The sequence below is a fragment of the Streptopelia decaocto genome, assembly GCF_964273445.1.
Source record: "Streptopelia decaocto genome assembly, chromosome: 3".
Taxonomy (NCBI): domain Eukaryota; kingdom Metazoa; phylum Chordata; class Aves; order Columbiformes; family Columbidae; genus Streptopelia; species Streptopelia decaocto.
This window is the reverse complement of record NC_138656.1, coordinates 28,189,753-28,216,360: the sequence shown is the minus strand read 5'-3', so window position 1 is coordinate 28,216,360 and position 26,608 is coordinate 28,189,753. Positions and strand designations below refer to the sequence as shown.

The 26,608-nt window shown below is 39.5% G+C and overlaps 2 protein-coding genes across 2 annotated transcripts in view; one reads left to right on the top strand and one right to left on the bottom strand.

Moving 5' to 3' along the window:
• The window catches only part of LOC309437534 (ATP-binding cassette sub-family G member 8-like), a gene marked incomplete at its 3' end in the record, with an annotated part of 54,020 nt that overhangs the window by 6,200 nt on the left and 21,212 nt on the right, over positions 1 to 26,608 (bottom strand). Inside the window, exons 13-17 of the mRNA XM_082048067.1 lie at positions 5,521 to 5,625; positions 4,643 to 4,799; positions 2,524 to 2,762; positions 1,981 to 2,113; positions 149 to 418 (exon numbers count right to left, since the gene is read on the bottom strand). Of these exons, the coding sequence (XP_081904193.1) occupies positions 149 to 418; positions 1,981 to 2,113; positions 2,524 to 2,762; positions 4,643 to 4,799; positions 5,521 to 5,625 (904 nt within the window). The remainder of the gene's footprint in view (positions 1 to 148; positions 419 to 1,980; positions 2,114 to 2,523; positions 2,763 to 4,642; positions 4,800 to 5,520; positions 5,626 to 26,608) is intronic.
• ABCG5 (ATP binding cassette subfamily G member 5) lies at positions 7,487 to 25,504 on the top strand (the record flags this gene model as incomplete). Its single annotated transcript, XM_082048068.1, has 13 exons — positions 7,487 to 7,608; positions 8,115 to 8,236; positions 8,682 to 8,818; positions 9,039 to 9,141; positions 10,106 to 10,234; positions 11,526 to 11,665; positions 12,831 to 12,960; positions 15,719 to 15,932; positions 16,164 to 16,369; positions 17,240 to 17,378; positions 20,603 to 20,788; positions 22,556 to 22,668; positions 23,132 to 25,504. The coding sequence occupies 13 exons, from the start codon at positions 7,487 to 7,489 to the stop codon at positions 23,323 to 23,325; spliced, it is 1,935 nt and encodes a 644-aa protein (XP_081904194.1). The 3' UTR covers positions 23,326 to 25,504.

Genomic DNA, 26,608 nt, shown 5'->3' with positions numbered 1-26,608 from the left:
AAATCTGGACTTGCTGCAGTATTGATTTGAGTCAGCTATAAGGCATTTCTAAGGCAGTTATGGTCAATAAAAATCAATGTTAGCTGATACACTTAAGAAAGTGAATGACTTCCAGTAACCTTTTTTTATGGCAGTGCTTGATACTAACCATAGAAATCTGCAGGATTGCTGAACTGTGGGCAGGGATAGCCTAGTTCTGTGAAGTACTGGACCATGTCTCTAGCTGTTCCAGAATAGACAGTGACTCCAGAAGTCATCAGAAGAACTAAATCGAACAGTTGGAAGATATCTGATCGGGGCTGATGAAGTGAAAGGAGAACTAATCTGTTTCCTCTGGCCAGTCTGGATAATGTTATCACAAGGTTATGTGCAGTAAAACTGTCCAGTCCAGATGTGGGTTCATCAAGTATGAGTATTCCTGCCAAAGACAATAAGTTAGCTGTAGAAAGCAGCATGTTTGATTTGGAAAATAGTTTGTAAGTCAAATGGTGCTAGTGCATGAAATCTCAGGGACATATTCGCAGAATCACAGAACAGCTGGGGTTGGAAGTGACCTCTGGAGATCATCCAGACCAACCCACCTGCTAAAGCAGGTTCACCCACACAGATCACACAGGAATGTGTCCAGGCGTTTTTTTTCCCCTTTTTTCATGTCCAAAGTGTATTTCATACTAGCATCACATAGTATTCAACAATGGCAATTTCTTCCCCTATCTTAACCAGACACGATGACCAGGAGTAATTATTTTAAATCTTATCTTGCTCCCACTGGAAACAAGAAATCATTTTTCATTGGAGTGCAGATTTAGATTCTTCTCTGCAGTTTTGCACTACCTGTACTAATATCAGGTACACAAATATTAATTAATACAGTAGTACTAGTTTTGTATCCTGCCTACTGAAATATTTTAACCTAAATGCTCAAGTATTTAAACCTCTTGCATTATTCATGTGCAAATACTCATACAGTATTCATTTAGGTCGTGCCTCTTTCTCCCAACCTGTGCTCTATTTTGCACCCATTTGCACATAAATATGAAGAGATATGCATGCATTTGGATTTTTTTAATTTGTTTCTTTTGCAATTGGTTGTTACAAACTTTCAAGTGTTTTATTACTTTGAAGTGTTTGTGTTATTATAGAACTTAATGGCCTCAGTCATCACAAGGCAGTGTCTGTACACAGGCGTGGTTTCTGTGCTGAGCAGTGTAACACATTTGAAATGTAAAGAAAACTTTATTTATTTTTCTTAAAACTAATTACTTTTTAACTTCAGTGCCAGCACATCTATTCCTGACCATCACTTCTTAGAAAAAAAAGACATGCTTTCCCCATAATTACAAAACTATAACTTTATACAAGCAAAAAATTCTCAGATCCATTTCCCAGTGGGAAATCTTGCCCAACAAGAGGCTCAGCCAAGATTAGTAGTGCTTTTGAGATATCTATCTATCTATCTATCTATCTATCTATCTATCTATCTATGAGCAGATAGGGGATTCAATCCTGCAAAATCAGCTGCAGATTTAGCCTTGTGTTTTGCTTCTACTGAAGACAATTGGAAATTTCTAGTTCACCTGCAGCTTGAGCCAGCCACGTCAGTGAGTTGCACAAGACTGCAAGGACTGATGATGCAGCCAAGAAAATGACCTTCCCTGTTACCATTGCACATATAATTGAGCTGCGTGGGAGGAAAGTAAAACAATCCCGATGTTAGTGTGGGCCTTCCCAAGTAACTTGTGGCAGGTGACAAGATGAAAAACCAACCTTGTACTGATACGCATGAGCCAGAGCACTGCTGTCAAGGTGAATTCAGGTGACTTTCAGTAATCTGTGTGACGGTGGTTCTAAAGAGGGGTGGGTGAAGCGTCCCATGGGGCTCTGCCTAGCTCTGTCACTGCCCCTGTCCTCATTTACTGCCCCATTCATCTCCCCTGTGTTCTGTGGTGGGCACAAGGAGGGTGTCGGGGTTTTACTCACCTGGGTTCCAGAGCAGCTGCACACCGATGCTCACTCTCCGTCTCTCGCCTCCCGAAATGCCGCGGAGGTACTCGTTCCCTACCCTGGTGTTCGCACACTGACACAAGCGGAGTTCTGCTATAACATCTTCTACCTGGGGGGATTCAAAGGATAACAGAGATAAAGCAAGAGTTTATTTGCACATTTGTGTGTAGATAAAGCTGAAAATATGATTAATGTGGTTAAAATTCATCTGGATATTTCAGTGCTATCTGATAAAGATACACTTGAAAACAAATCTTGATTTTTAGAGATAACATTCAAAAAGGCTCAGTGATCAGCAGTTCTTTCAGCCTCTCTAATGCTTTCTCTAGATTTTCATTCTTTATGAGATTTGGAGCAATAGCTGTTTTCTATCTTGAAAGAAGAAAAAGGTTTATAATTCATAATCTGCATTAAAAAATGCCAGATTAGCTGTTCTGACACCAAACACACAGGATCTCTTGGATAATTCCCATCAAACACATTTTTGACAACTTTATTTTTTTCTAGCAGCTTAATTACCCTTTTTTTTCTTTGTGAGTCCGAAAAATACTTTGGAAGGCGCAGTTTGGCAACGAACAATAGTGTTTCTCTGACAGTCAGGTGGGGGAGCAGTCGGTCATCCTGCCGCACGTGTGCTATGCATTTCTTAACGAGCTGGGGAGTGCTGGGTTTGTTATTGATCATGATTTGACCAGACTTGATTTTGCCTCCCTGATCCCGGCAGGTTATCACGTCAAGCAAGGATGTCTTTCCACCAGCTGGAAAAATAAAAATGGAAAATCAGATTAATTTCCAAGGGATCATTTTGAAAGTTTTCGTTCCTTAACGTCTTTTCCCCACCCCTTCCTGAAGCTTTTCCAAAGCCACAGAGACAGAATGGGCTTGAAAGAAAATATCAACTACAAGCTCATGTTCAGCAAATCTCTCTCCTTTGGAATGGAGTAAGTGGCTTTAACCTTGGTCACTTCTCAGCAGAACTGGCTGGCTGGGCATTGAGGATAGCTCCATGAACTCGAGAAGCACCATCTCTTTGTCCTCTTGTTACCTCTCTTTCGTGTCTGTAACAAAGGTGAGAGACGGGATCCTGTGCTGCCTGCAGGGCTGGCAACTAAATGCTTGGCAAGAGCTTTGCTTGGTAGAGGGAACTGCGAATTCAGAAATGGCAGCTGGAGCAGCTGAATGACTAAGGCGCTGACTGATTACACAGACAATACGAAACTTAATCGTGATTGAAATAAAAATTATTATGACTTAAATAAGACAAAAAGTCAATTAAGAAAAGCTGGCTCATACTCAGAGGTAAGAAAAGTAAAACAATGAAAACAAAACCTGATTTGGAATTAAATAGCAAATGGATTTTTCCTTTTTGCTGTATGATACTGTATGTAAACATACAGAGCTCCCTTATTATGATTAGATGTCATTTATTTCTAATCTCCCTGTTGAAAGATTAACTCCACGCTTATTTCTTAATATATACATTTTAAGGAAGGAACCCATCCATCTGTAAACCGCGTATTGCTCTATTTAAGAGTGACATATTGATTGTCATTGACAGTGTGAAACCCATCAGCAGTTTAATCCATTTCACAAAGGCATTTGATGAAATAGATGATAAACATCTTTTAAAAATAGTTTGACTAGTTTGCTGAAAGGAGATTGTGCTCAGTGTATATTACCTTACAAAGGTGCTGTATCTATAACTCAGTAAGTTATTTCATCCCAAGCTTTTCGTTTTACTATTGGGAGAATCTTTAAGGTACAACTTCAATTACATTAAGAATATGTGCTAAGAAAAAAAATCCCATGAAAATGGGGAAGAAAATCCTCTTTTGTAGAAACAAAGTTAAAACTTCTCTGGCAAATATGCCTTGCCTTCAAGGGAGGGCATCTTCACTGAATCGCTGAGCTAACCTGGTGTAATTGTTTGTTGGAGACACAGCATGGGTTTTTTACCTCCAAAGTATGCGTACATTTTACTTCAGTTTTAACAGGTCACATGTCTACTTCTCATCCCTCTAGATGGGCTTAGACTCAACTAACCACTCTGGAGAAGATTAAACCGGACCCACCAGAAAATGAAAAAAAAAAAAGAGGTAAGAAAGAAGAGACACAGTTTAAAGCCAAATGAAAGAGGAACTTTCTTTTCTTCTCAGTAAGTTTCTCTTAATTAATCCAAATATGATATAATATCCTGTTAGAACTGTTTAGATCCGAAGGGAATTCCTGCTTATGGCTTTGCAAGTTGCCATGGATCTTTTTTATGGGGTCTGGACTCATTTGTCAGCTACGTTACCCAGTAAGATCTGCAATTGGCCTGTTGTGAACCTAAGCCATGAAACTGATCCAGGTCCAGCAGAGCTGGGACCGCAGGTCACAGTTAGAACACCACCCCACTACACCTCAGGAAACAGAGAGCAAATATGTACAAGTCATAACAAAAGTGGGTTTGAAAATATTTTTGTTCCCCAGTATCACTCCTTGTTTCCTCTCACACCGTAAAGAATGTGTTTCTAACATATTTCCAATGGTTGTTTCTCAACTAGATTTTGCCAATCAAAAGACTGCAGACTGTTGCCCTTGGGTGTGTACATTTTATCTGAGAGTCGGTCAAATAATGAAATTCGATTGCTCTTACCAGTACTTCCTATAATAGCTAGCATCTGACCACTTTGAACTTTTAAATTCAGATTCTGGATTATTGACACATAAGAATTGGGATCTGATTTCCAGGTCCAGGGCATTTTCATCTGCATGAGGTTTTCATACCACGGAATCTGGGACGCCATGTTAACCTAACAAAGAAAGAGACACAATTAACACAATAAACTAGATAGCAATAAATGTCTTCAAAGTTATAATGTTACAAACAGATAAAATGTTAAAATAACGTTAATCTTCAGAACCATACAGAAGAAAGTTCTTTTACAGCCAAGTATGGTTTTTATGCTTTGCTTCTTATTCTGTTAATCACTAGAGCTCACTCTATACTCTGTTACTTTGGTAATTTATTACTATTGTAAATTTTAAGTGTTTAAAAATTTTAATATAATTTGAAATGACACAAAACTGAAAATTGTGAAATTACTTCAGATGCCATGGTGACACAAAGGGAGAAGAAAAATTTCACTGATCCCCTGAAATTCCCCTTGTTTGTCATTCTCTCTTTGTCTCTTTCTGCATACTCACTCTTGCCAGCAAGGGCCCCCGCCATCTCTCGCAGTACAGAAAGTCCATCTGCCCCTGCCCTCAGAGGAATAAATTGGTTCAAGACTGAGAAAAAACAGAGCCTAGAAACAGACCTTTTTTCCTGTCTTATCCCCTAGACTGATCAGATATATTGCAGCCCAGAGCATGACTCTGCTCACAAAACTTCTCTGTATTTGACTGTGCAACAGTCATGAGAACTTAGCGCTGTGAACTTCAAATTTAGCTTTTGAAATGCCTCACATATAGAAATAGGTGATGCTGGCTATGCTTTCTGCTGGAGGAAAGTTTATAAAATACAGCTTTTACCTGGTAGTTGAGTTCTTTGACCTCAAGAATGTTTGATTTTCCGCTGTATGTGAAATAGAGACTGTTGTCTTCTTCAGAGCAAAAAATTGTATCCTGGGCCTTGGTCTGGAAGAGTTATTAGGTTAATTACAACAGTTAATTACAAAAGTGCTGTTAAAATTTGAGTTCAGAAACAGTGAAGTACAAAGAGAAATATATTTTATGGGATGTAGCAGTATTGTTGATGAGTTACAAAAGTCTGAAGGTTTGAAATGAGTTATCTGTTAATCAGTGTGAAACACACTCTATTCTAGTGGCATGTGTGAGGGTCAAACATGCTGTGCTGTGCTCTTCAACTTGCTTTTAGTTTAAATGGGATCACTTTCAAAAGGGAGATAAGATTTATGCCATTATAAAGAGATTGGTCTCTATTTATATTTTTGAGGAAAAAAATGTACTGCTTCAGCAATGTTAGTCTACTGGATCAAGATGGTGCATATGAAATTAATAAGTTATGGCAGCTAAAATTTAAGGTTCACTGAAGTATGTCCATTATTGAATTCCACAAGGACTTGTTAATTTGGAGGTTTTATGAACAAGTAGGTGCACAACCACGAGTACAGTCTCTTGTTCTCCTCTTTTGTCTTTTAAAGTCACACTTTGTCATCTGGAACTTGGTTTTTCTGAGATATAAATTAAAAGAAGAGTCTTTACGTGGTTTGGTTAACCTTTTGCATATAGCTGCAATTAAGAAATCTTTGCTGAGGCAGCTTTCTGGCTTTAGGTTTAATTCTGTGTGCATGCCTGTAGTTTTACTCCAGACAGCCATATCTCTCCCAGAGCCTTGTGCCTTTCCTGCAAGTCGAAGACTCATTTCCTAGCCAAGGCAAATGTACCTGCTCCCTGCGTAGCGGACCCTATCCATGCCTGTGGTGTCTTTAACAGATGGTGACCACAACATTTGTGTGCAACCTCCTACTCTCACAGCAGATGAGGCTGATTAATCTTTTTGGTGTAGATACACAGTGGAAAGCAGCATGACACCAAACAGCCTGAAAAGCCGTGTTAAAACCCTCCAAGCTCGCCCTGCTACCAATGCACTCTGTGCTCTAGCTTATGTTAAACTTAATTAATAAAAAAACAACAACAACAACAACCAAACCAAACAGGTGGTCCCCAGCAAATGTGGGGAGCTGGTTTTACAGCCCGAAGGTGAGTCCTGGGAAAGCCAGTCCAGGCCACACTCAGGGACTTTCTGCTTCATCCACATATTTGAAGATCCCATCCCTCACCCCCACCACCACAGCATCTGAGCGCAGTTTGCATGGCACTGGCTTCATCACCCGTGTGCTCTTTTGGGGGGGCGAGGACACTTTAGAGCCCCGTTTCAGAGCTGGAGCAGGTAAGGGCTGGCCGAGCCCGTTGGGTCCCCCCTGCTCCCTGCGGCTCTCACTCACCGGCAAGTCCTCACACGCTGCCTGGCTCCAGCCAGCACCTTCCAGAGAGGTGTTTTCAGTGGCTTCCTTCATGTTGGCAGTGGAAGGTCTCGCTCCCTGTGGTGGTTTGATTATGGGCTCTTTGAAAGCTGTGGAAATCCTTCTCTTGGTCTGGAGCTCAGCGCTTGCCCGGTGCCCTCACTGCAACACCATTCCTCTTGGCGCGCTGTGTGTCTGCGGCTGACGTGACCCCGTGGACAGGGAAATATTCCCCTCCTCTAGGACAGTAACAGCCCAGGTTAAAGGTACATCAGATAGCGTCCTCAGCTAATCACCTATCAGTCGTTCTCGGGAAAAAGGAAGAACTGAGACCCCCTCTATTTTCATTTGGGCGCTTCCCCCGGTGGCAAGTGCTGGGGGCAGTGACCTGCTCCGACCCGGGGACAGCAGGGAGCCCCCTGCCCAGCACCAAGGGGGACATGGTGGTGGCAGCCTCGGGCACCCGGCCAGCAGCCTGAGGGAGGGAGCCCGTGGGGCCCCAGAGCCGCAGAATGTCGGGCGGGAGCTCTCCTGCCCTGGAGAGGAGCAGCAGCTGCGGGCACATGAGCGAGACGAAGGCTGCGGCACAGCCTGGTGACAGCATCAGTGTCCAGGGTATCTCCTACACCGTCAGGTAGGGCAGGGAAGGTGGGGGGGGAGCCCCTGTCCCCCAGGAGCTTCTGTGACCCCAGGGACTGAGGGGAGAGGGGCTGGGAGGGGTGGGCTGCGGGTACAGAAGGAGGGAGGGTGCTGGGCCGCCCGCCACGGGGGTCGAGCGCAGGGCCGGATGGAGGCAGTGCCCGGCTGTCCGGAGGGTTCACTGGGTCTTCACCCGTCTCTGAAGGAGATACTTTAGAGGAGATGTCCAAGGACTGTGCCCTTTCCTACAAAAGCCTCCTAGCAGTCATTCTGATAAATCTGTTCAGACTTCGTTTTACCCTCCAGATAATGCTGAAGTTATCAAGTTAAAGCTTGGGTGGGAGGGAGGGGGAAAATATTGTTTGTTTGTTTGTTTTTCCAGCACTTTAAAATCCTTGCAGGCTCCTATCCCATACACAATTAGCTATAAACCATTCACTTGCTTTACACAAAACTTTTAAATCGTCTCTACTTCATCTTTTTTCATGTTTGTTTTCCAAGAGAACATGTTGGCCCATGGTGGAACTTCTCTTTATATAATAAAAAATGGACCCGGCAAATACTTAAGGATGTTTCATTTCACATAGAGAGTGGCCAGATTATGGGCATTTTAGGAAACTCTGGTAAGTTTTTCCAGTACTATAAACGAAATGAGATTAGAGTTAATACCAGTGACTTCCACAGTGGTATGAATGTGACTGAGTTCTGCGTTTTAAATTATGAAATTGGGGCCGGTTTTAACCTTCGCCTTCTAAAACTGCAGTGCTTGGTTTTCAGAGTTCAATCTTCTGTCATCTAACAATTACAACCTCAGTAAAATATAAGGTTACTTCTAAACCCATATGTTGTATTATGAAGTGTGGATTTGTATGAATTAAATGCTAATTTACACACATGCTAGATTTCCCGTTTACTTCCCCTTAACTAGCTGCATTTTCAGGACCTATTATTTTCATGGTATTGAAAAAAATAATACATTCTTCTCCTACATCTCCATCCAAGTGAGGCTACCACTCTTGAAATCACAAAATGAATCTCATAACATGATTAATTTATTGTCTTTGAAAGGATCTGGGAAAACAACACTTCTGGATGCAATATCAGGAAGACTGGGTCAGAAAGACAACTTCTTTGGTGAAGTGTATGTGAATGGGCGTCAGCTGAAGAAGGAACAGTTTAGAGATTGCTTCTCTTATGTACCACAGGTTGATTTCTAAATTTATTTTTGTGCACTGTGATTCCTCTCATGTAAAGAAAGTAAAGTTGCTAGTGTAATGGAGTAACATAACCTGACTGTGATTTTACTAGTAAATTGGGTACGAAGCAGTTAATAAATTGTCTGAATAAATGAAGGTTGTGCCAGCAGGGGCAAGATCTTAACTACTACAGGACTAACTGCTGCTTTCTCTTCACCTTTTTGTTCAGAGCGACACATTGTTAAGCTTCCTCACCATCCAAGAGTCTCTGACCTACACTGCTTTACTAACTCTTCAGAAATGCTCCAACGACTTAATCAAAAAGAAGGTCTGTATTTTATCATCTTCCACCAGAAAAGCAGACATGATGTCATGTAATGCTTTCACCAGCAGCACTTTGCATCTATGGCTTTTACGTGTTAAAAGGATTTGTAATCCTCATACTGCAAATGGGGAGAAATCCTCCTGCTGAGGAGCAGGACACAAGCTCTCTGGTGCTCCCCACCTCTGAAAGGGGCTTGTGCTGACGCCCCTGGGAGTCACCATTATGCTGGAACAACACTTTCCTGCCCAAAGCTGCAGCAGGAGGAGCTGCTGTTGGTGTCAAGGTCGGTTCCCCTTCCCCAGCTGGGAAATGTCATTTTCTGGAGTGTTTGGGGCCAGATACACTGGTGAGTCTCATGGACAGCAGAGGTGGCTTTGACACTACTCTGGCTCCTGTAGGATGTCTCACAAACCAGAACAGCTCTGAAAGGCACTTGGTCTAATAAGCCTCCTACAAGCTACTTTCTTGGTAAAATAGGTATGTTCCAGACCTATTAAAGGACTCTTTGGCCTCTGTTGAGAGTAAAGATTGAGTATTCCTGACCAAAGGCTCTTGCTCTCTGTCTTCTTTCTTCACCTGCCTTCTACTCTGTATTTTATACTTCCCCCAAAATGATATGCCTTTCTCCTCTCTTATTTTGGAAGCCAGACCAGCACGTTATGCTTCATACCTTAAGCTCTAGTCCCACCTCTGAACTCTTAAATCTCTTAATGTCAACTGAAGCTAAAATTCTACTAGTTTCAGAATAAATGAAAATAAAATTTTAAAAATAATAATTGAAATAATATATTAAAAATTATCAAGTAGAAATGAGGTCAGATAGTTTTCAACTAGAATGGATGCAAGCAGCATATTGGGAAAGCCATAGCTTAAAATAATGTATTTTTTTCTTTCATATTTTTCATTTTGCGCACAGGTATCCGAGTTGGACTGTGTTTAGTCTTTCTAAATCGTAATTATTTTTCAGGTAGATGCGGTTATGGCAGAGCTGAGTCTCAGCCACATTGCTGACAAAATCATTGGAAACCGGATTTTTGCAGGAATTTCTGGGGGTGAGAAGCGTCGTGTTTCAATTGCAGCCCAACTATTACAAGATCCTAGTAAGTACCACTGCAGGATTTTCAAAATAAAGCAAAGTATGGTCACTTTGTGCTCCTACCATGGGCCTCCGTAAAGCACTGTAAAATACAAAAGCATTTACATTCTGTAATTCAGCAAAAGCTGGTCTAGTAATGACAGAAAAAGATGGGTAGTAACTCACATCTGCCGTTACTCTACTAGCTGATCTTGGTAAGTAGACAATTTTAAAATCTATGGGGCTGAATGTAGGTTTAGACTTGCGTGTATCCATTTCAAGTATTTTTAGGCTCACCCAGTGTATGAAATGTTGGTTGTGGCACATTAATTTGTAGTTGTGGGGCACTTTAGAGCCACACGTGTGCCAGCCTTGAGCCTTGTAGTGGAGTAGCTGCCATTGCCCCATGTATGAGAGGGTGCCATGCACATTCCAGAACCAAAAAAAATTCTGATGAAAGAAAATCAAAGCAGAGTAACTAGAAGGACAAGCTATGGGGAACAGCACTGTAAATATCAGGTTTGAGACTGGCAGATATGCCAGGACTGCATAGCAGGCAGGAAGGAGCATTTCAATAGCAAAGTGAGGTATTTCACTGCTACTGGTGACTCCTGGAGAGTTCAATGGCTTTTCTTATCGCTCAGTAAGTTCACTAAACTCTATAGTAAACACTATAGTAATTCTGTGTAGATAAATGTATAGAGAAAGCTCTCCTCCCCCCTTATCCTGATGAAGGTTGAACTACTCTCTTCTGTGCTATGTGTCATCTGTTTAAAAATAATGGATTTGACTGTAACTTTTAACCTTCTATGTGCAATAAAATCAAGAAGAAAAGGCAGTCAAAACCCCCCAGGTCTCTCATCAGTGGAATTATATATGCTGTATGTTAACAACTTTTAGTTTGTTCATAACTAATTCTGTCCGTATAGACAGATTTAATTCTGATTATAACTTCTAGCTAATTATGTCCGTTATGTTTACATTTGTATACATGCTGAAATTCATCATTATTATTTTTCTTAGAAGCAGATGTATATATCAAATCTATTTTGGTAATTTTCAGATTTCACCTGAATTTAGAAATAAATTATTATGCTCTGATCCTGCAGTCATTTTTAATGTCCTTAATCACTGAAACTGAACCACTGAAGCTGATTAGAACTGCAAGATCAGATCATGGCAATACCTGTGCATACTCTGCTTTACATGTGGACCTTCACATGTAAAGTAATTTCTATACTATTTGGCAAATTAGCTTCAAAGGCACTTGGTCGCCATTTACCTGAATTTTAATGCTGTTCCTTGTCATTCCACAGAGGTCATGCTGCTTGATGAACCAACGACAGGGCTGGACTGCCTGACTGCAAACCAGATTGTCTCGCTTCTCTCAGAGCTTGCACACAGAGGCAGGATTGTGATTATTACAATTCATCAGCCTCGCTCAGAACTCTTCAGGGTAAACGATATCTACTCACTGTTCACTTTTTTTTGTTGTTGTTTTTGTTTTTCTGGTTTTGGCCAGGCTTTTAAGTATTTAGGCTCTTTTCAGGGTAAAGGTACAAGATCCAGTATAGTTGCCTTCAAAGACACCCTCGCTTTCCCCTGCATAAATACAGGCTTGCCTTGAACTTTACAGATCTGCCCTTCTGGCAGTCATGAGGCATTTTGGGACATGTACTGTCCTGTAAAAATAGTATTCACACAGACTGAGTGCCTAACCTTTGTGTTATGCAGATACCCAAACCAAAAACATGGGGAGAAGTCATGTAAATCACGCATGTGTGCAGGCACTGTAAAAAATAGCACTTTATCTTTACATATTCATATTTCAGGAACACTTGCAATGTGAGACAGATAAAGCCATGATTTGGAATGGGAAAAAAAAAGTCTTCTTTTTTCCTCGTGAAGTGATGTGGGTAGACCTTGGCCACTTTGGTGGGACAGGCCTGCCTTGCTGGGCTTGTGGTGAGGAGAGCATTTCTCTCTTCCCATTACTGTTTCGCAATTTGCTCTGCTGCAACATCCGCCACCCACCATGTGTGTGCAAGGCAGCTCTTCCCTGGGTGACTGAACTGAGCGTGGGTGGTGATAAAGCCAGAGGGGAGTGACCATGCTTTTCTGGACCAAAAGCAGCCCTGGTGCCTGGGGAATATGGATTGATCATAGCCGGTGGGAACCCTGCCCTTGCACATGTTCGCTTGAAGAGCAGTGCTGTTAAAATCCTTCAGCACTTCAGGATAACCTTCCCAACAATTTGGGGATTTTACAGACTGGGGCTATTAAGCACTGAGGGAGGTCAGTGAGTAAATGAATGTGCATTAGAAGTGAAGTCAGAAGTGCACAGCTCCCACTTCTGTTTGTGTGTTGCCTTTGTATGCTGCTGTCACTGACAGTTTTGAGAACCACTAGTTTTAAGAGCTTAAAGACATGTCATCTTGTATAACCACTGAGAGGAGTGAAAGGACAGACTTCCTTTGAGGGAAATAGACTAAGGAAATTCGAGTGTGTCAAAACTACTTTCCCTGTCAAAGCTTTTTTGTTACCAAGACAGTAGCTGTACTGAAGAATTAACTCATTTCTTCTTTGTACATACTGCTAATATATTAATTTGGCCCCCACAGTTATTTGACAAAATAGCCATCATGAGCTTTGGAGAAATGGTTTTCTGTGGGAACCCTATGGAAATGATCACATTTTTTAGTGACTGTGGCTATTCTTGTCCTGAGCAATCAAATCCTTTTGACTTCTATGGTAAGTTTGTCTAAACTGTTTTGGTAAAAACAAGCCTTTCCTTTCCAGGGGTGTCAAACCCATTTTCACTGGGGGCCATGTCAGACTCGTGGTTGCCTTCAAAGGGCAGAATGTAATTTTAGGACCGTATAAATGTAACTACCCCTGCTTTAGACAAACAAGTTGTTTTCCTCCCCAAATTAAAATTTTTCCAGAGGTAGAAATGTGTTTGAATTTTTTTCCCAACTTTGTAATTATTCTCATCTCAGAGAACAGAGAAGCCCAGGCCCATGTAACCGTCACTTATCCATAAAACAGCAAAAGTTTGCAGTAAGTCTGGAACACAGCAGAAAGGAGTAAACTGCCAGTAAAAAGGGAATCTTAACTTCATTAAACCTGTGGATTCCTGATAATATCTCCCTATGGCTGTCCACTGGATGCTGGAAATCACTTTGATCCCAAAACTGTGGGAAGTCCCAGGCTGTTACAGACTTGGTGATGCCACGCAACTGGAAACAGTTGTTGCCTAGAAGGGAGAATGTGGAATAACTGTGGGATGACTCGAGGCATCAATTTCCAGAGATTCTGAGTTTGAGGTTTCTGAAAGTTTGGGGAGCTGCTGACACCAGGGTGAGCCACTGCAGGAGAACATAGGAGTGCTTCAGGAGACAATGATAGCAAGCTGTTGGCAAAAGCTGAAGAGTACTGTTTTACTGATTTGGGATGAAAAAAAGTGTCAGCGTGAGACTTTGGAAATGAGTCTTGGTTTTGCTGCAGGACACCCCTATACCCGATCCATGCAGACATACGTTTGAAGAGAATGTGTATGTGTTTGTGCATGTATGTGTACATATAGACATACATGTATATATCTCTCTTTTTCAATGTAGTATGTAGGCTGATTTCTGACGATAGTGGCTGAGCATTAACCAGGGAATTTGACCATTCCAAAAAGCTTCCTTCAGAGGAAGTGATGTTTTCCTCTTGTCTAGATGGCATCCTAAACCCAGAGAGAAGAGAGGATGGTTGTTGACGTGAAGCTAGAATGGGATGAAGCTGAAAATACTGGTGTGACAGTGAGGATAATTTTGCCTTCATGAATTCGAACAGTCTTGAAAAGCATAGATGATTTGAGATTTAGACCCACTTTTTAAAAAGCTTGGTAAAGAGAGTACTGCATTCTTCAAATGTCAACCTTTCAATGTGACAAGAAAGGGAAAAAATATAGTTTAGAGCAAAGAATCACCAGAATATTTAGTCTTTGGAAAATTGGCAGTTTATATTTTTTGTGTGATTTAATGATGTGAACGAAGGGACAGATTCTGACATAATTTACACCAACAGCGGAGGAGAATAGTTCTTATGTATTGAGTATGGATTGTCTTATTGAAATGTCACATGTTGTATTTATTAAAGAAATGCATGGTAGGCATTAGCTATTTGGTCTGGTGACTAGTTGGTGTTATGTTGGGTTTTTTTTAAACATACCCGGTTGTCATTTATTTCTAGTGTGACTTCCAACAAGTCACATTGGCCATGTTTTAAAAAGTATGTCTGTGCTTTCAATGTTCATCTTTACAGAAGTGAAAACTTCATTTTGGATATGTTTACCATTAAAGACAATTCTGCTGAATTCCAGCTTTCAGAACAGTAGGGAAGTATTCATAAGCTTAATTCGGATGTTGAGGATAAATTAAGAATCGTGGACAAGGCCTCCTTTTCTCTTGTTCAATTTGTACTTTGAAGTTGAGCATAACACAGTAAAACTGAAATCTAAGGATGGTAGAAACCTTAGGAATAAATAAGCAATAAAGATGTCTTATCAGTGTAGAAGAGTAATATAGAAATCTGTAAGAACAGCTATTCCTGACAATGACAATCTAGTTTTTGAAGCCTTAGGTAATTCATTGCTTTTAAGGAAAAATGAAATTTCTATTGCATTTTAGCCCTCTTGCTAAATCCATAAGAGTTGTCCAAATAGCATGCTCAGAGTTCCCATCTGCTGGTAACAGAATTGCTGGAGACAGGAGTAGGTATAGCTGGATTTATTAGAAAGGAAGGTTGATTCTGTGAAGTGTTTGCCTTTCATAAGTTCTATGGCAGTGACTAATATTTTCTTCAGCTTGGGCTGAGCCTGCTAGGGCAATTTGGCCTGCTGAACATGCTGTAACTTCACATTAAAACAGAAGGATGTCTGAGAAGGAGGTGGGTGAAACCCAGTGCAATGATGCAGGAACAGCTCAAGTAGAGAAGAGCAGCATCTCTGCAGCTTGAGCTCAGACTAATGACAAAATAAAGCTCCACGGTTATGGAGGAGCAGGCAGAGGACAAGGGGGAGTCAGGGAGCCATGCCTGAGCATATGCCTGAAAACTGGAGAAATACATGACCAGAAAGTCACCTCTTCATCCTCACTCATCGATGTTCTTCCTCAGCTGGTGCTCTGTGTTGCTCTTGGCAGCAGCGGCGCTCCACCGGCAGCACAGCTCTGTGCTGTGCAGGGAGAATGCTCAAGGTCTGACCAGCGCTCAGTCCTTGCACTTCCAGGTGAAGGTCTTGAACTTCAGGGTCATACAGAGGCCACAAAACACAGAGACTGTGGTGGCTGCACAGTCATTCATTCTTGCTGCTTCTAACAGAAGGGCGGAGTAAAAAAATCTTGAATACTTTAAATTGACCTTTCGCAGATTTTATAGATAAGGAAAGGTTAGTTGCAAGGGGGGAAAGAGATTTGAAGGGAAAGTGATGTGTACGTATAGTAACCACTTTGTAAATTTACAGTGGATCTGACATCTGTGGACACTCGCAGCAAGGAACGTGAACTCGAAACCTACAGTAGAGTTCAGGCAATTGTAACAGCCTACAAAAACTCAGAGATCTTTAGCAAAGTACTGACCACCATTGAAAGAACAAAGTGTATGAAGGACCTGCCACCAATACCATTCAAAAACAAAGACTCACCCAGTACTTTTTACAAATTATGGATTCTTTTACGGTAAGACTTTTTTTTTTTTCTTTTTTTAAGAAAAATCTTTTTCTTATCCACTAATCTTTTGGGTTGTCCCCCCGTATATAAATGCACTTTCTGGGTTATTTTTGGTCTACCACTGTACTTGTCCCTGTTGTCTTTAACATATTACCTTTTTGTGGACACTATGTGTGTAAGATTTCTTTGAAGCTAAATACCCTACCAACAAGTATATTGTTTTTTTTGTTTCATTATCAGGAGGATAACAAAAAACTTCTCCAGAGATAAGATGGGCATCACCATGCGTCTCTCCCAGAATCTGTTATTTGGCTTGTTTGTAGCATTTTTCCTTCTTCGATTAACGAATGACCTGTTAAAAGGAGCTGTGCAGGACCGTGTGGGGCTTGTCTACCAGTGTGTGAGTGCCCCCCCCTACACAGGGATGCTCAATGCTGTTGCCCTTTGTGAGTTTCTGTCCTGTGTTATGTGCAGCAGCAGGCATTGCTGCCACTGTTTTGTAAATGGGAAAAAAATCTTTCTTTAAGACAGTCATTTAAAGGCTCTTAAGGGTTTAAGGTAACGTCAGAGCTGATACAGAAGCATGAAATTCAAAGGTGAAGCAACAGGAAGCTTGGCACCACACAAAAAGATGAGCCCATCAGAGGGGCTCCAGGTTCAGTGCATTAATGAAGGGGTGTGCCCTGCCCCCTGCCTCTCCCTGTCACAGCTGGCTGGTGCAGGGGACCCTTATTCTGACCTGTGCAACAGCCCTTCAGTTGCCTGTGTGCGACCTTACAAAGGCAGGACAAAGTCTAGGTCTGTAGTTAACATCTGAAGTGAGATCAAAACCAAATGCATGGAAAGGATGGAAGTATAAACCAGCTTTGGCAACAATTAAGCATAATTAGATTTAGGAGTATTATGCGATGACTACATTAGAGGGCCCTTCTCTTACAGCTGCCATACTGAGACCAACGGTAGTTTCTATTCTACAGCCCTAAAATCTCTTCTCATGTAGGGAACATACACTGCTGTCATCATCTCGAGAGCAGAGCACCTCAAGAAATTATCCGGTGACAGCAGTTTTTTCATGTCTTTAATTTGTATCTGCAAAAAGAGAAGGCTGTCCTGTATGCTGCCTAGTTAGGCCTCTATCATTAAGCTTACCAACTTTTGCAGTCTGCAGGGAGCATGGTTTGCATTTACAGTGGGGGAAGAAGTGCTCGGACTGGTTTAGACAGAATATTTCTGATGTGTTTTCAAAGCTGTCTCTGTGCTTCAAGTTATTGGTCTCTTTATTCAAAGGTGATTTATTTCTTATATATTTTATCCAGTCCCACCTTTACGTGCTATCAGTGACCAAGAAAGTAAAGATGGCTTGTATAAGAAGTGGCAAATGCTTTTAGCTTATATAGTACATTTCCTGCCCTTCAGTGTCATCAGCGCGGCAATTTTCAGCGCCTTTATGTACTGGTAAGCACTTGTACCATCTATTGGATTGTTATTTTTCTTTTTGTCTTCACTTTCAATTCCCATGTCAGCACCAGGACTCCTGGCATGGCTTCCTGCTCATCTCTCAGAATGATTACAGAGAAAGCTGAAGGGAAGATGAGACAATTTTAACCCTTCTCTTTCAGGCACTGTTAAAACTCTTAACAGAGTGAGTAAGTTACCAGTTCTCTAGGGAAGTTTTAATGGGCCTGGGACATTTTTCATTCTTATGTCATACGAAAAGCATGAAGTGTCATTTCACATTATGTTTAGAAAGACAGGAAATAAGAAAAAAAGAAGTGAGAAAGACAACAGCAAGTATGTGACAGTAACAAAGCTTCACTTTTTCGGAGACATTTGGGGTTTAGCTACAGCATAAGGAAGTGATGAGACCTGGATCCCTCTCTTTCACTCTCCAGAAAAAGGCCCAGAAGTGGACTTCTGATAGTGGGAGAAAGGGGTTGATTGTAAAGCTGGCTTTTTTCCCCCTAGTACATTCATTTCCTCACATCATAGTGAAGTAACACCTCAGAATGGGATGATCAAATATTTCATGTGTTGATTGCCTTATCTATCATATAGGCCAGCTCTTCTTCATTTCTGTTCCATTGATTTTTCACCTTCAGTTGAGTCCATGGCTGCTTATGTAAGCTAATAGCAAAGTATATAATTACCAATTTTTGTCTTTCAATAACTTTCTGGATTTTTGTTTTCCTGATTATGAAAGGAGAGGTGTGTAGTGCCCTAAGGTTAATTTTTGTTTTCATGAGTCAGTTGATAGTAAAGTTGCCATCAGACAGCAGTCTATAGTAAAATGTGTACAAATGAACAGCAGGCTTGGGTTGTGTCCTGGACGCATATTCTCTTCTTAGCTGTTGAGAGATAATACATGGATAGACCCTTGTAAAAGAGATACAGTGCAGGGGCTATTCTGCTGTAGCTGTGTGTGTTGGTGCATCTTACAGCATGCCATTGGACAGTTTGAAAATGAATGAAGGAGAACTGCACAAAAGCACTTGAACTGTTGAATAAGAACTTCTGCCCAGGGAGTTAGTCAGATCTGGGAATTTAACAATAGCTGTTTTCCCATCTAGAAAAATTCAGGAAAGAAGAATGCTGATTTTTCTTCCTGGTCTGTAGTAGGTAATGAGGGGCAGTGCTCAGCATTTACTCAGTTCTCTCCATTTGGGATCTCCATAGCTGTCAGCTCCTCAATGAAGAAACAGAAGCTCCAAGAGGGAGTTTTCTGCTCCTCCAGATGTGAGGACTTGTGTGCTTGGTAGTGCTCCCTGAAAACTTTTTCACAGACAAGCAGAAATCACTTCTCCTCCCAGTAAGTGTTGAGATGTGCTGTGGTCACCAGAGCCTTTCCATTTCTGCCTGCTAGTGAGCTGGCTGCTGAGAAGGCAGCAATTTGGAAAAAAAAAACCATTTTCAGGTTCAATGGAGTTTGTGGAGTGCCTAAACATCATGAGTCACTTTGTCACACCCACTCCTTGACAAACAGGAAATTTGTAGAGGCGGAGGCTTTGCCCTTGAGCTTTGGTAGCTTCAGACACAATCGATGATGAAGAGTCTTGTTCTGGTTAATGGATAATATTTACAGATATTGGCCCGCGCATATCTTGGCTATCTTGTGGTTGTTTGGAACCCATCAGTGATGTGTCGGAGTGACTTCAAGTGCACTTAGACCTCTTATGGCAAGCAGTTTCTCTATGAAATTTTGAAGATTGTATCTGTGCAGGATTAAACTTTTCTGGAGGAGCTAACTTTTGGAAACTCTTTGGTAGCCTCTGGTACATATTCTTACTAGCCAGTTCTCTCTGAGTTTGTGTTTGTAGGGTCAGACAGTTTCTGTCAGGCAGGCCCAAACTCTTACCTGATCAGACACAAGGCAGATCTGGCCAAGAACAAATAAATACAGCTAGTTTTGCAATCAAGTAAATGTCCCCTATGCAGATTTTCCTAGTTAAACCTACCTCTGGGAAATGTTCTAAGAGTTTATATTGTCCTACTGTTCTAGTGCTGTAATATTCTCCAAGTTTATTCTCTTATAGTCTTGCTTCTGTTTCTATTCCTTCCCCAGATTTACTAGTCTGTATCTACATAGCTGTATGTAAATTATTCGAGCACTTCGGAGGAGGTGACACTCTCATGCTAGGACTTTGGAGAGCTGCTCTTTCTGCACCAATCTGTGATTAAAGCTTGTTAAATATCTGGTAGCTCAGGGAATGTTTAGTACTTGAAGAGTCAATATTCAGCCATGATTGTAATAGAGATTATTTTGGTGCTACACACAAAAAATGCTACAGGAAAGCCTGTGAGAAAATTCATACTTCAATTTCTAAGACCATGTTTGAACATAGTGGCTTAAAAAAAAAATAAACATAGAACCTTGCACTGAGCAATGAAAAAGAAATAAAATGTTGAATAGCTGCTTGTTAGCTAAGCAAAGCATGCAGTCTGTACCTAGCATGAGGCATTTCTGGTTTGGGGTATTTTGGAAAAAGAGTAATATGGCACCATGTAATAAAAGGTTATGTCATCTGTCATGTATGCTATAAGGCTGAATTAAGTTTGACAAGCAGTTGCTGGCCTTTCTTAGCTTTTTAGTCTTTAGTACAGATGGGGGGTCCCTTCTTATTTTAGGTGAGCTAGGGAAAAGCTGGGGACAGTGTGTTGTATTAAAGAGTGCAGGAGTATGGAGGAAATTGCATTTGGATCAATTACATGGGTAGTGAAATCAATTAGGCTTCAATTTAATTGAGTATATCCATTTTTACATTTGCATGCACAGTATCAGAAGTGCAAAATTCTATCTGTTAATTAGCTACATAAAGGGGTTCTTTAAATACATGGCTCACGTAATTGAGTCCCACTGCATAGACTCTAAAGGGAGATGGATGTTAGTTTAAGGGATCCTAAAAGCCACAGTGGTTGTCTTGAAACAACACGGATTTCTGTTACAACTACATCTTTACATAACCATCTCCAATCTAGATGGAGAGAACCTAATTTATTTGCACTTATGCCATGATATTAAATGGATGTCCTGTATGTTAAGGCTCCAAACAATATACTAAGGGTTAAGATGTAACAGTTCACTTAATGAGTAATTGCAAAAAATAAATAAAAATAAAAGCTACGTTCCAAGTTTAGTATCAAAACACTGTTTTGTAAATGTTCTTTTGTTCATTTTTGTGCAGGACTGTAGGGTTGCATCCTGATGCTTCCAGATTTGGAATTTTTTTTGCTGTTATCTTGGCATCTCACATCATTGGTGAACTACTAACACTTGTTGTACTTGGTGTGGTTCAAAACGCACAGATAGTCCAAAGCGGAGTGGTGCTACTTAATTCAGCAGGTGTGATAGTGGGAACTGGACTAGTAAGGTAGGAAGAAGTTTTCTTTCATTGTAGTGTTAATGATGTTAAATAACATTGGCTTATAGAAGAGTTTTGTGAACAGCCTGTACTGCTGAAGCACAATAATGCACAGGTAGCAATGGAAAGTTCAGCTGTTATCCTTCAGAGGTAGAACTGCCTAATTATGTTAGACCTTGTATTAAACACATAAAATGACACTTAAGAACTTCAGATATCAACAAAGATACTTTTTTCTTTCACTCTTTGCTAATAAATTGAGGATAAAACCGAGCAATTATTATCAGCTCAGCTGAATTGCTTTACTTATGCTGATGTTATGACCTGAGATGCTGTCCTCATTGAAGGAGTCTACCAAAAAATGTTCCTACAACTTTAGTAACTACTGTGACTTACCAGACATTTAACACGGGGAATGATGGTTCCAAAAAAAAGTTGTTCTCAACTATCTTCTTAGTGTTATTCTCCAGTTTAGCCATTAACTTTTCCGACAATTTTTCTGTCTGTGCAGACTGAACTACATAAAAATAATAAATAAAAAAGTAGTGTAGTAAATATGTGGGAAAAATATGATCCACTTGCTCTATTACTATGCAAATAAATGTTTTTGCATTGTAACTGCATGAACTTTGAACTATTTTCCCCTTCTATTTGTTAATACTGAAATTAGTATTTTTTGAGAAATATCCCAGCATGGGTATTATTGTCAAAAGAAGTCTTCTTGAGACATTGAGCAAGTGTGATACGCTCACCTGAGATCTTTTCGGTGAAAAGTAAGCCGAACAAGAGATGACATCAAGTTGTTCTCAAGAAAAGCATATGCGTCTTCACAAAGTTGATGATGATTTGTCTCTTCAAAGAATATTTCAGCTAATACTTGCTTATCAAGTAAAACTAGCTTAATATCTAATTACTTTGGTCTCTGCCAGATGTCAAGAGCCTGTATGTTTATAGTGACAAGACAGTTATTCCCGTTGCCATAATCTAATGCCTTAATGATAACTTCTAAGAAGTATTAGAGTGGTTTCTAACCTTATTTTACAGTAGAGACATTGGTAATTAATATTGTGAATCTCTTTGATTAAACTTCATAGGCAATGAAGGATATTAAAAATAGCACTGAGACTTGGGTTGCTGGTGGTTGTTTTTTTTGTTTGTTTTTTTTTTTTTTTTGTTGTTGTTGTTGTTTTGTGTGTGTGTGTGTTTTGTTTGTTTGGGGTTTTTTTGTTTTGTTTTTTTTCTGTTCATTTGCTTGTTTAGTTATAAAGTCTTCCAGTATTTTAGGTGCAGGAATTGCCCAGTCTTGTTGAATAATGCTATTTCAAAATTTTCATACTTTGTTTCGCTTCTCATTATTCTCTCATTTTTGTATTGTTTTTATGGTTCCAGTGAATTGATATTCAGTCTTTTTTGAAGATGCAGTGAGGGGGTGGTGATTTCTTACCTCACAAGCAACACCTTCGCAACTAAAGTTTATGTTGGGTTTTGTCATTTTCAGATGATGACTGCAGTGTGAATAGCAAACAGCCTCATAGCATTATTTGTGACTGTCCATCAACAGGGCTGAACCTTGTGACGCTACTGAAGTCAGAGACAGCCTTCATGGTTGTCTCCTCATTTAGCACTTAAAAATGGGCTTTGTATTTGAAACCCCTACACGTGCGACCAAGAGCTGTTTCTGTAAGAGGTTACAACCAAAGATGAGTGTTTTAATTTGGGGTAAAATTGGCTCTTGGAATGTAGCAAAAGCCAATTTAACTTCTCTGTTTCTTTAAGGACTATCGAAGAAATGTCGCCACCATTTAAAATTCTCAGTTATCTTTCCTCTCAAAGATACAGCAGTGAGGTGCTTATAGTAAATGAATTTCATGGCTTAAACTTCACATGTGGTAAGTGTTAAAAAAAAAGCCTTTACGTCCATTGTAAATAATTTTAATGACGCGTTGGTGCTTCTTTTCCTTCTACATATAATAGAAGTATCTTGGTAAGTTGAAGATAACTTGTGAGCTGTTAAAAAACCCCAGCTTACTAATTGAACACTGTAAGTCTGCCACATTAGGCAACTTGCTTCTTGAGGCCTCTCCAGATAATGTGTCTGAAAAGCCATAAATCTTCTTTTGTTTGGCATGAAGAAAACAGAAAGCTCCCAGTGACCCTTTCTTCTTGCCTTCAAAAAATATGGCATAGATTAACCGCAGAAACATATGGCTTGTCTGTTCTTATTCCAAAACAATGGGAAATACTGCTGTGGGTACAGTTCCTCATTAAAATACTGTTAGGGATAGGTATATTAAATGTATAAGCTAGATACTGATTCACCTACTAAACATATCAATTTTTTTGTCTTGACAGGTGGAGCCAACAGTTCCATGTCAATTAATCCTATGTGTATTTTCTCCCACGGCACTGAGTTCATTGAAAAACAGTTTCCTGGTGCATTGTCCCGGTTCCACATCGATTTCTTAATCCTCTATGCTTTTGTACCAGGACTTGCCATTATAGCAATCCTGAGCTTCAAAATAAGAGAAATAATTATTAGCAGGTAATAAAGTGTGGCAGTGCTAACAATGTCTAATACTACACTTGTAAACTGATAATATTTGAAGGCTTAAATGGATGGATTTTAGACAGAAATTTAAGTGATTATACATTTAGGAACACAGTCACCTTCTCATGTTTGTTTCTACCTTGATGTTTTCAGTCTTGAAAAACAATGTTTAACAGTGTGAATGGCTTCCTGCTTTTGGCATTCCCACCTTATACCCAAATCACCCAAATCAACAGTATTAAATGGTTTAAAGGACGTTTTGAATTTAAATTACTCAGTTGTTTCTGTCAATTTTTAACAATGTATCAATGGTACTCTAATATTTTTCACACTATTTTGTTTTTTAAGCATTACCAATAAGCAGAGAGGTATAATTGCTAGTAAATCTTGTATGTTAACTCCTGTGCTTTGTTTTGATACCATTTTGGGGATTTGTAGAAACGCAATCAACCAATTACATGTAAATAAAGACAGAATCAAGAAATCACTCCACTTTAATCTTGTGCGTACTTTACAATCACTGAGTACAGGAACTTTAAGTAATATAAAAGTCACCTAACGTGTTTTTGTCCTGAAAATGATGGTAAATTAGAGAAGACGGTTATGTTCCTCCTCTTCATTATCAAGTTCTCAATCTTGTTTTGGAAGCAATTTGCAAATTTCATATTTTTCTTTGTTAATAAAACGTCAATTTAGCTAGTTAAAAAAAAATAAAAGTTGTTTGCCAGTTCTTGGAACTGATGTAGTTTGCATCTTTGGAAATTATTTTCATGGGCTCACTAACATCCCAAGGAGTCTAATTTATTTATTTAATCAATATAAGTACCTCTCAAAACTGAAAGCTTAACAGACACAGAATTCTTAACCTACTTTGCACGTTCAGTGAAGAAAGTATTTATTACAGAGGGACAGCTAGAGATGTCTTCAAGGAGTTAAGTATATTTGTAGCTTAGAATTCCAGAATAATCTAATTACTTTAATTTGATAGCTTTGAGATAAGGCACTTCATAATGAAGAATTCAAAATCCTCAAGTTAATGCAAGTTCTTCCACTTAACTGTGAGGCTAAAAGATCTTTTTTTCTCATACCTTATGTGTAATATTCTAGGATACAAATGTTATATCAGAAAAACATTTGATTAATAAACATGTTAAAAATAACAAATATCTTTAAAGAGCTGGAAGGATACCACATTCGGTTGTCTGTCCCATTTTTATGCGCATGTAGAGCTGTTCATCAGGGGATGTTCTTACGATCTTGTCTGCCAAGTGACTGTTGTGACATTTATTCTCTGACAAGTCTTAGCTCTCAAGAGATACCTCTGATTTTAATCTAGATCTTGTCCTGTACATTCTCAAAACACTCAGGCAGTCTCAAACTCGTGAGAATGCCCATGGACAAAAACCCATCTCTAGTTTAGGCAGCATTTCACCAGCTTAGCCTGCATGTGAATCAATTATAATTCCACCAGTAACCTATATAACTTAGACTTCCACCAGTAATTGATGAAATTCATTAGACTGACTTCCTACCATTTGAATTTTTGACAATTTATACATTGCAATAAATAATTCCTCTATTAAACTATATGATACTGAAACAGAGCTTAATCAAACTTCTGAATGCAGAGCAAACATTGTTCTAATTCCACTTGATGCTGCCAGGTTTTGTGGACCTATCCTATGCAAAGACATCAAACAATGATGCAAATCTATCCTTAAGGTTTGCTTTTGAACTATATATGCAAAGAACTAGGACAAGATGCCAAACACTTTACTATGCAACTTCATATTTTGCGTGTGAAAACTTTTTTATATTTAAACACATATTGAGGGCAGCAGCATTCAAAAAGAAACCAAATACTGTGTTATAAAATAGGTAGAAATGACTAATGTCAGTCTTCATATTCAAACCCATCTCTGAACAATCTAGAATTCCTTTCTCCCTGCTTTTTAAAACTGTGTCACTACCAAGATATATTTAAATTTGGACTGAATTAACAGCTCTTTTTATTAAAAATAATAACAGGAACACTTAATGAATACTAATTTCATAGTTTGATATTCCATATTTTCACCTGCATCAGATTAAATCGTTAGTGTAATGTTAAAATGATTAAAGTAGTCTTGTAAAAGTTAAACTGAAGACACCTATAGCAGCTCATCAGAATCAAAATCCATTTCTTTCCAGGATTTGGAGGCATTTCTTTTGTATTGTTCAAGTTCCTAAAAGAGAAACATACGTGTTAATCTAATCTCATTACTAAAAGTTATAAGATACATACATTAGCCACTTTAACATTTTTAGCATGTACAAACTTTTTTCAGTCTAGAAAAATATGTACTATATATACTTTTATCTTTAACAAAATTATACTACAAGTGCTATACATTTTGCCACATTTGCTCTCACGTAGGAAGCTACATAAATTTATTTGTTTAGTTAGGCCTAGGTACTTTCTAATGAAGAAGAAATTTTGTGCCTTTTCTTAGACATTCAGTTTGAGAAACCAGGCTCCCTCTGAACATATAGAAATGTGTTTTAAAAACAGAAACCAGAATTACCCAACAGAAACTACTACACTTGAAGTCAAGGCCTTGAAGAAGAAAAATGCATTGGTAATTCCTTAAGGTTACGGAAAATAAACTAGAAGAACAAAGTCTACTTACTTTTTTTTTTGGTAAGCACAGGCCTGAATGAATTTCTGTAAGCTTGTATGTCACCAGTGGTGATAACTTAGAGAGCTACCAGTTAATCTTAGAAACTCGCGCAGAACACAGGCTCCTCCAGAAAGCAGTAGGCAGAAATGTATTTTAGAGGAACTGACATACTCTATCTATTTAATCTACGGTATTGGTTATTTGTGCGAATCATCATTGCTTGAGGTTTTCGAGAAAGTGTATTACTCAGGAGGGACTATGATGCCATGCTTTTGTTTTGGTTTTTGATTAGTTAAACTAGTAGTTACAATATTCTTTGAGGTGCTACTGTTTAGTAGATTGAAAAGTTAACACCTGTATGTAAAAAATGAAATGCAAACCCAATGGGGTAATCACAATTATTAGATTATTAGAAGCAAACAGAGGCTCAAATTGTGGAGGTATAAAGAAAGCAAACGGGGAATGAAAGACCAGGCAACCTACCCGATGCTATACTTGACATCAGCTGAGTACCAGCATAGGAGACAAATGACCTCATTTCACTCAAAAGTGCTACTGGGAATTTCGATGCCCATAGTAAAAGGTTTTAGTAGCATTACCAAACAACAATTTCATCTTCCG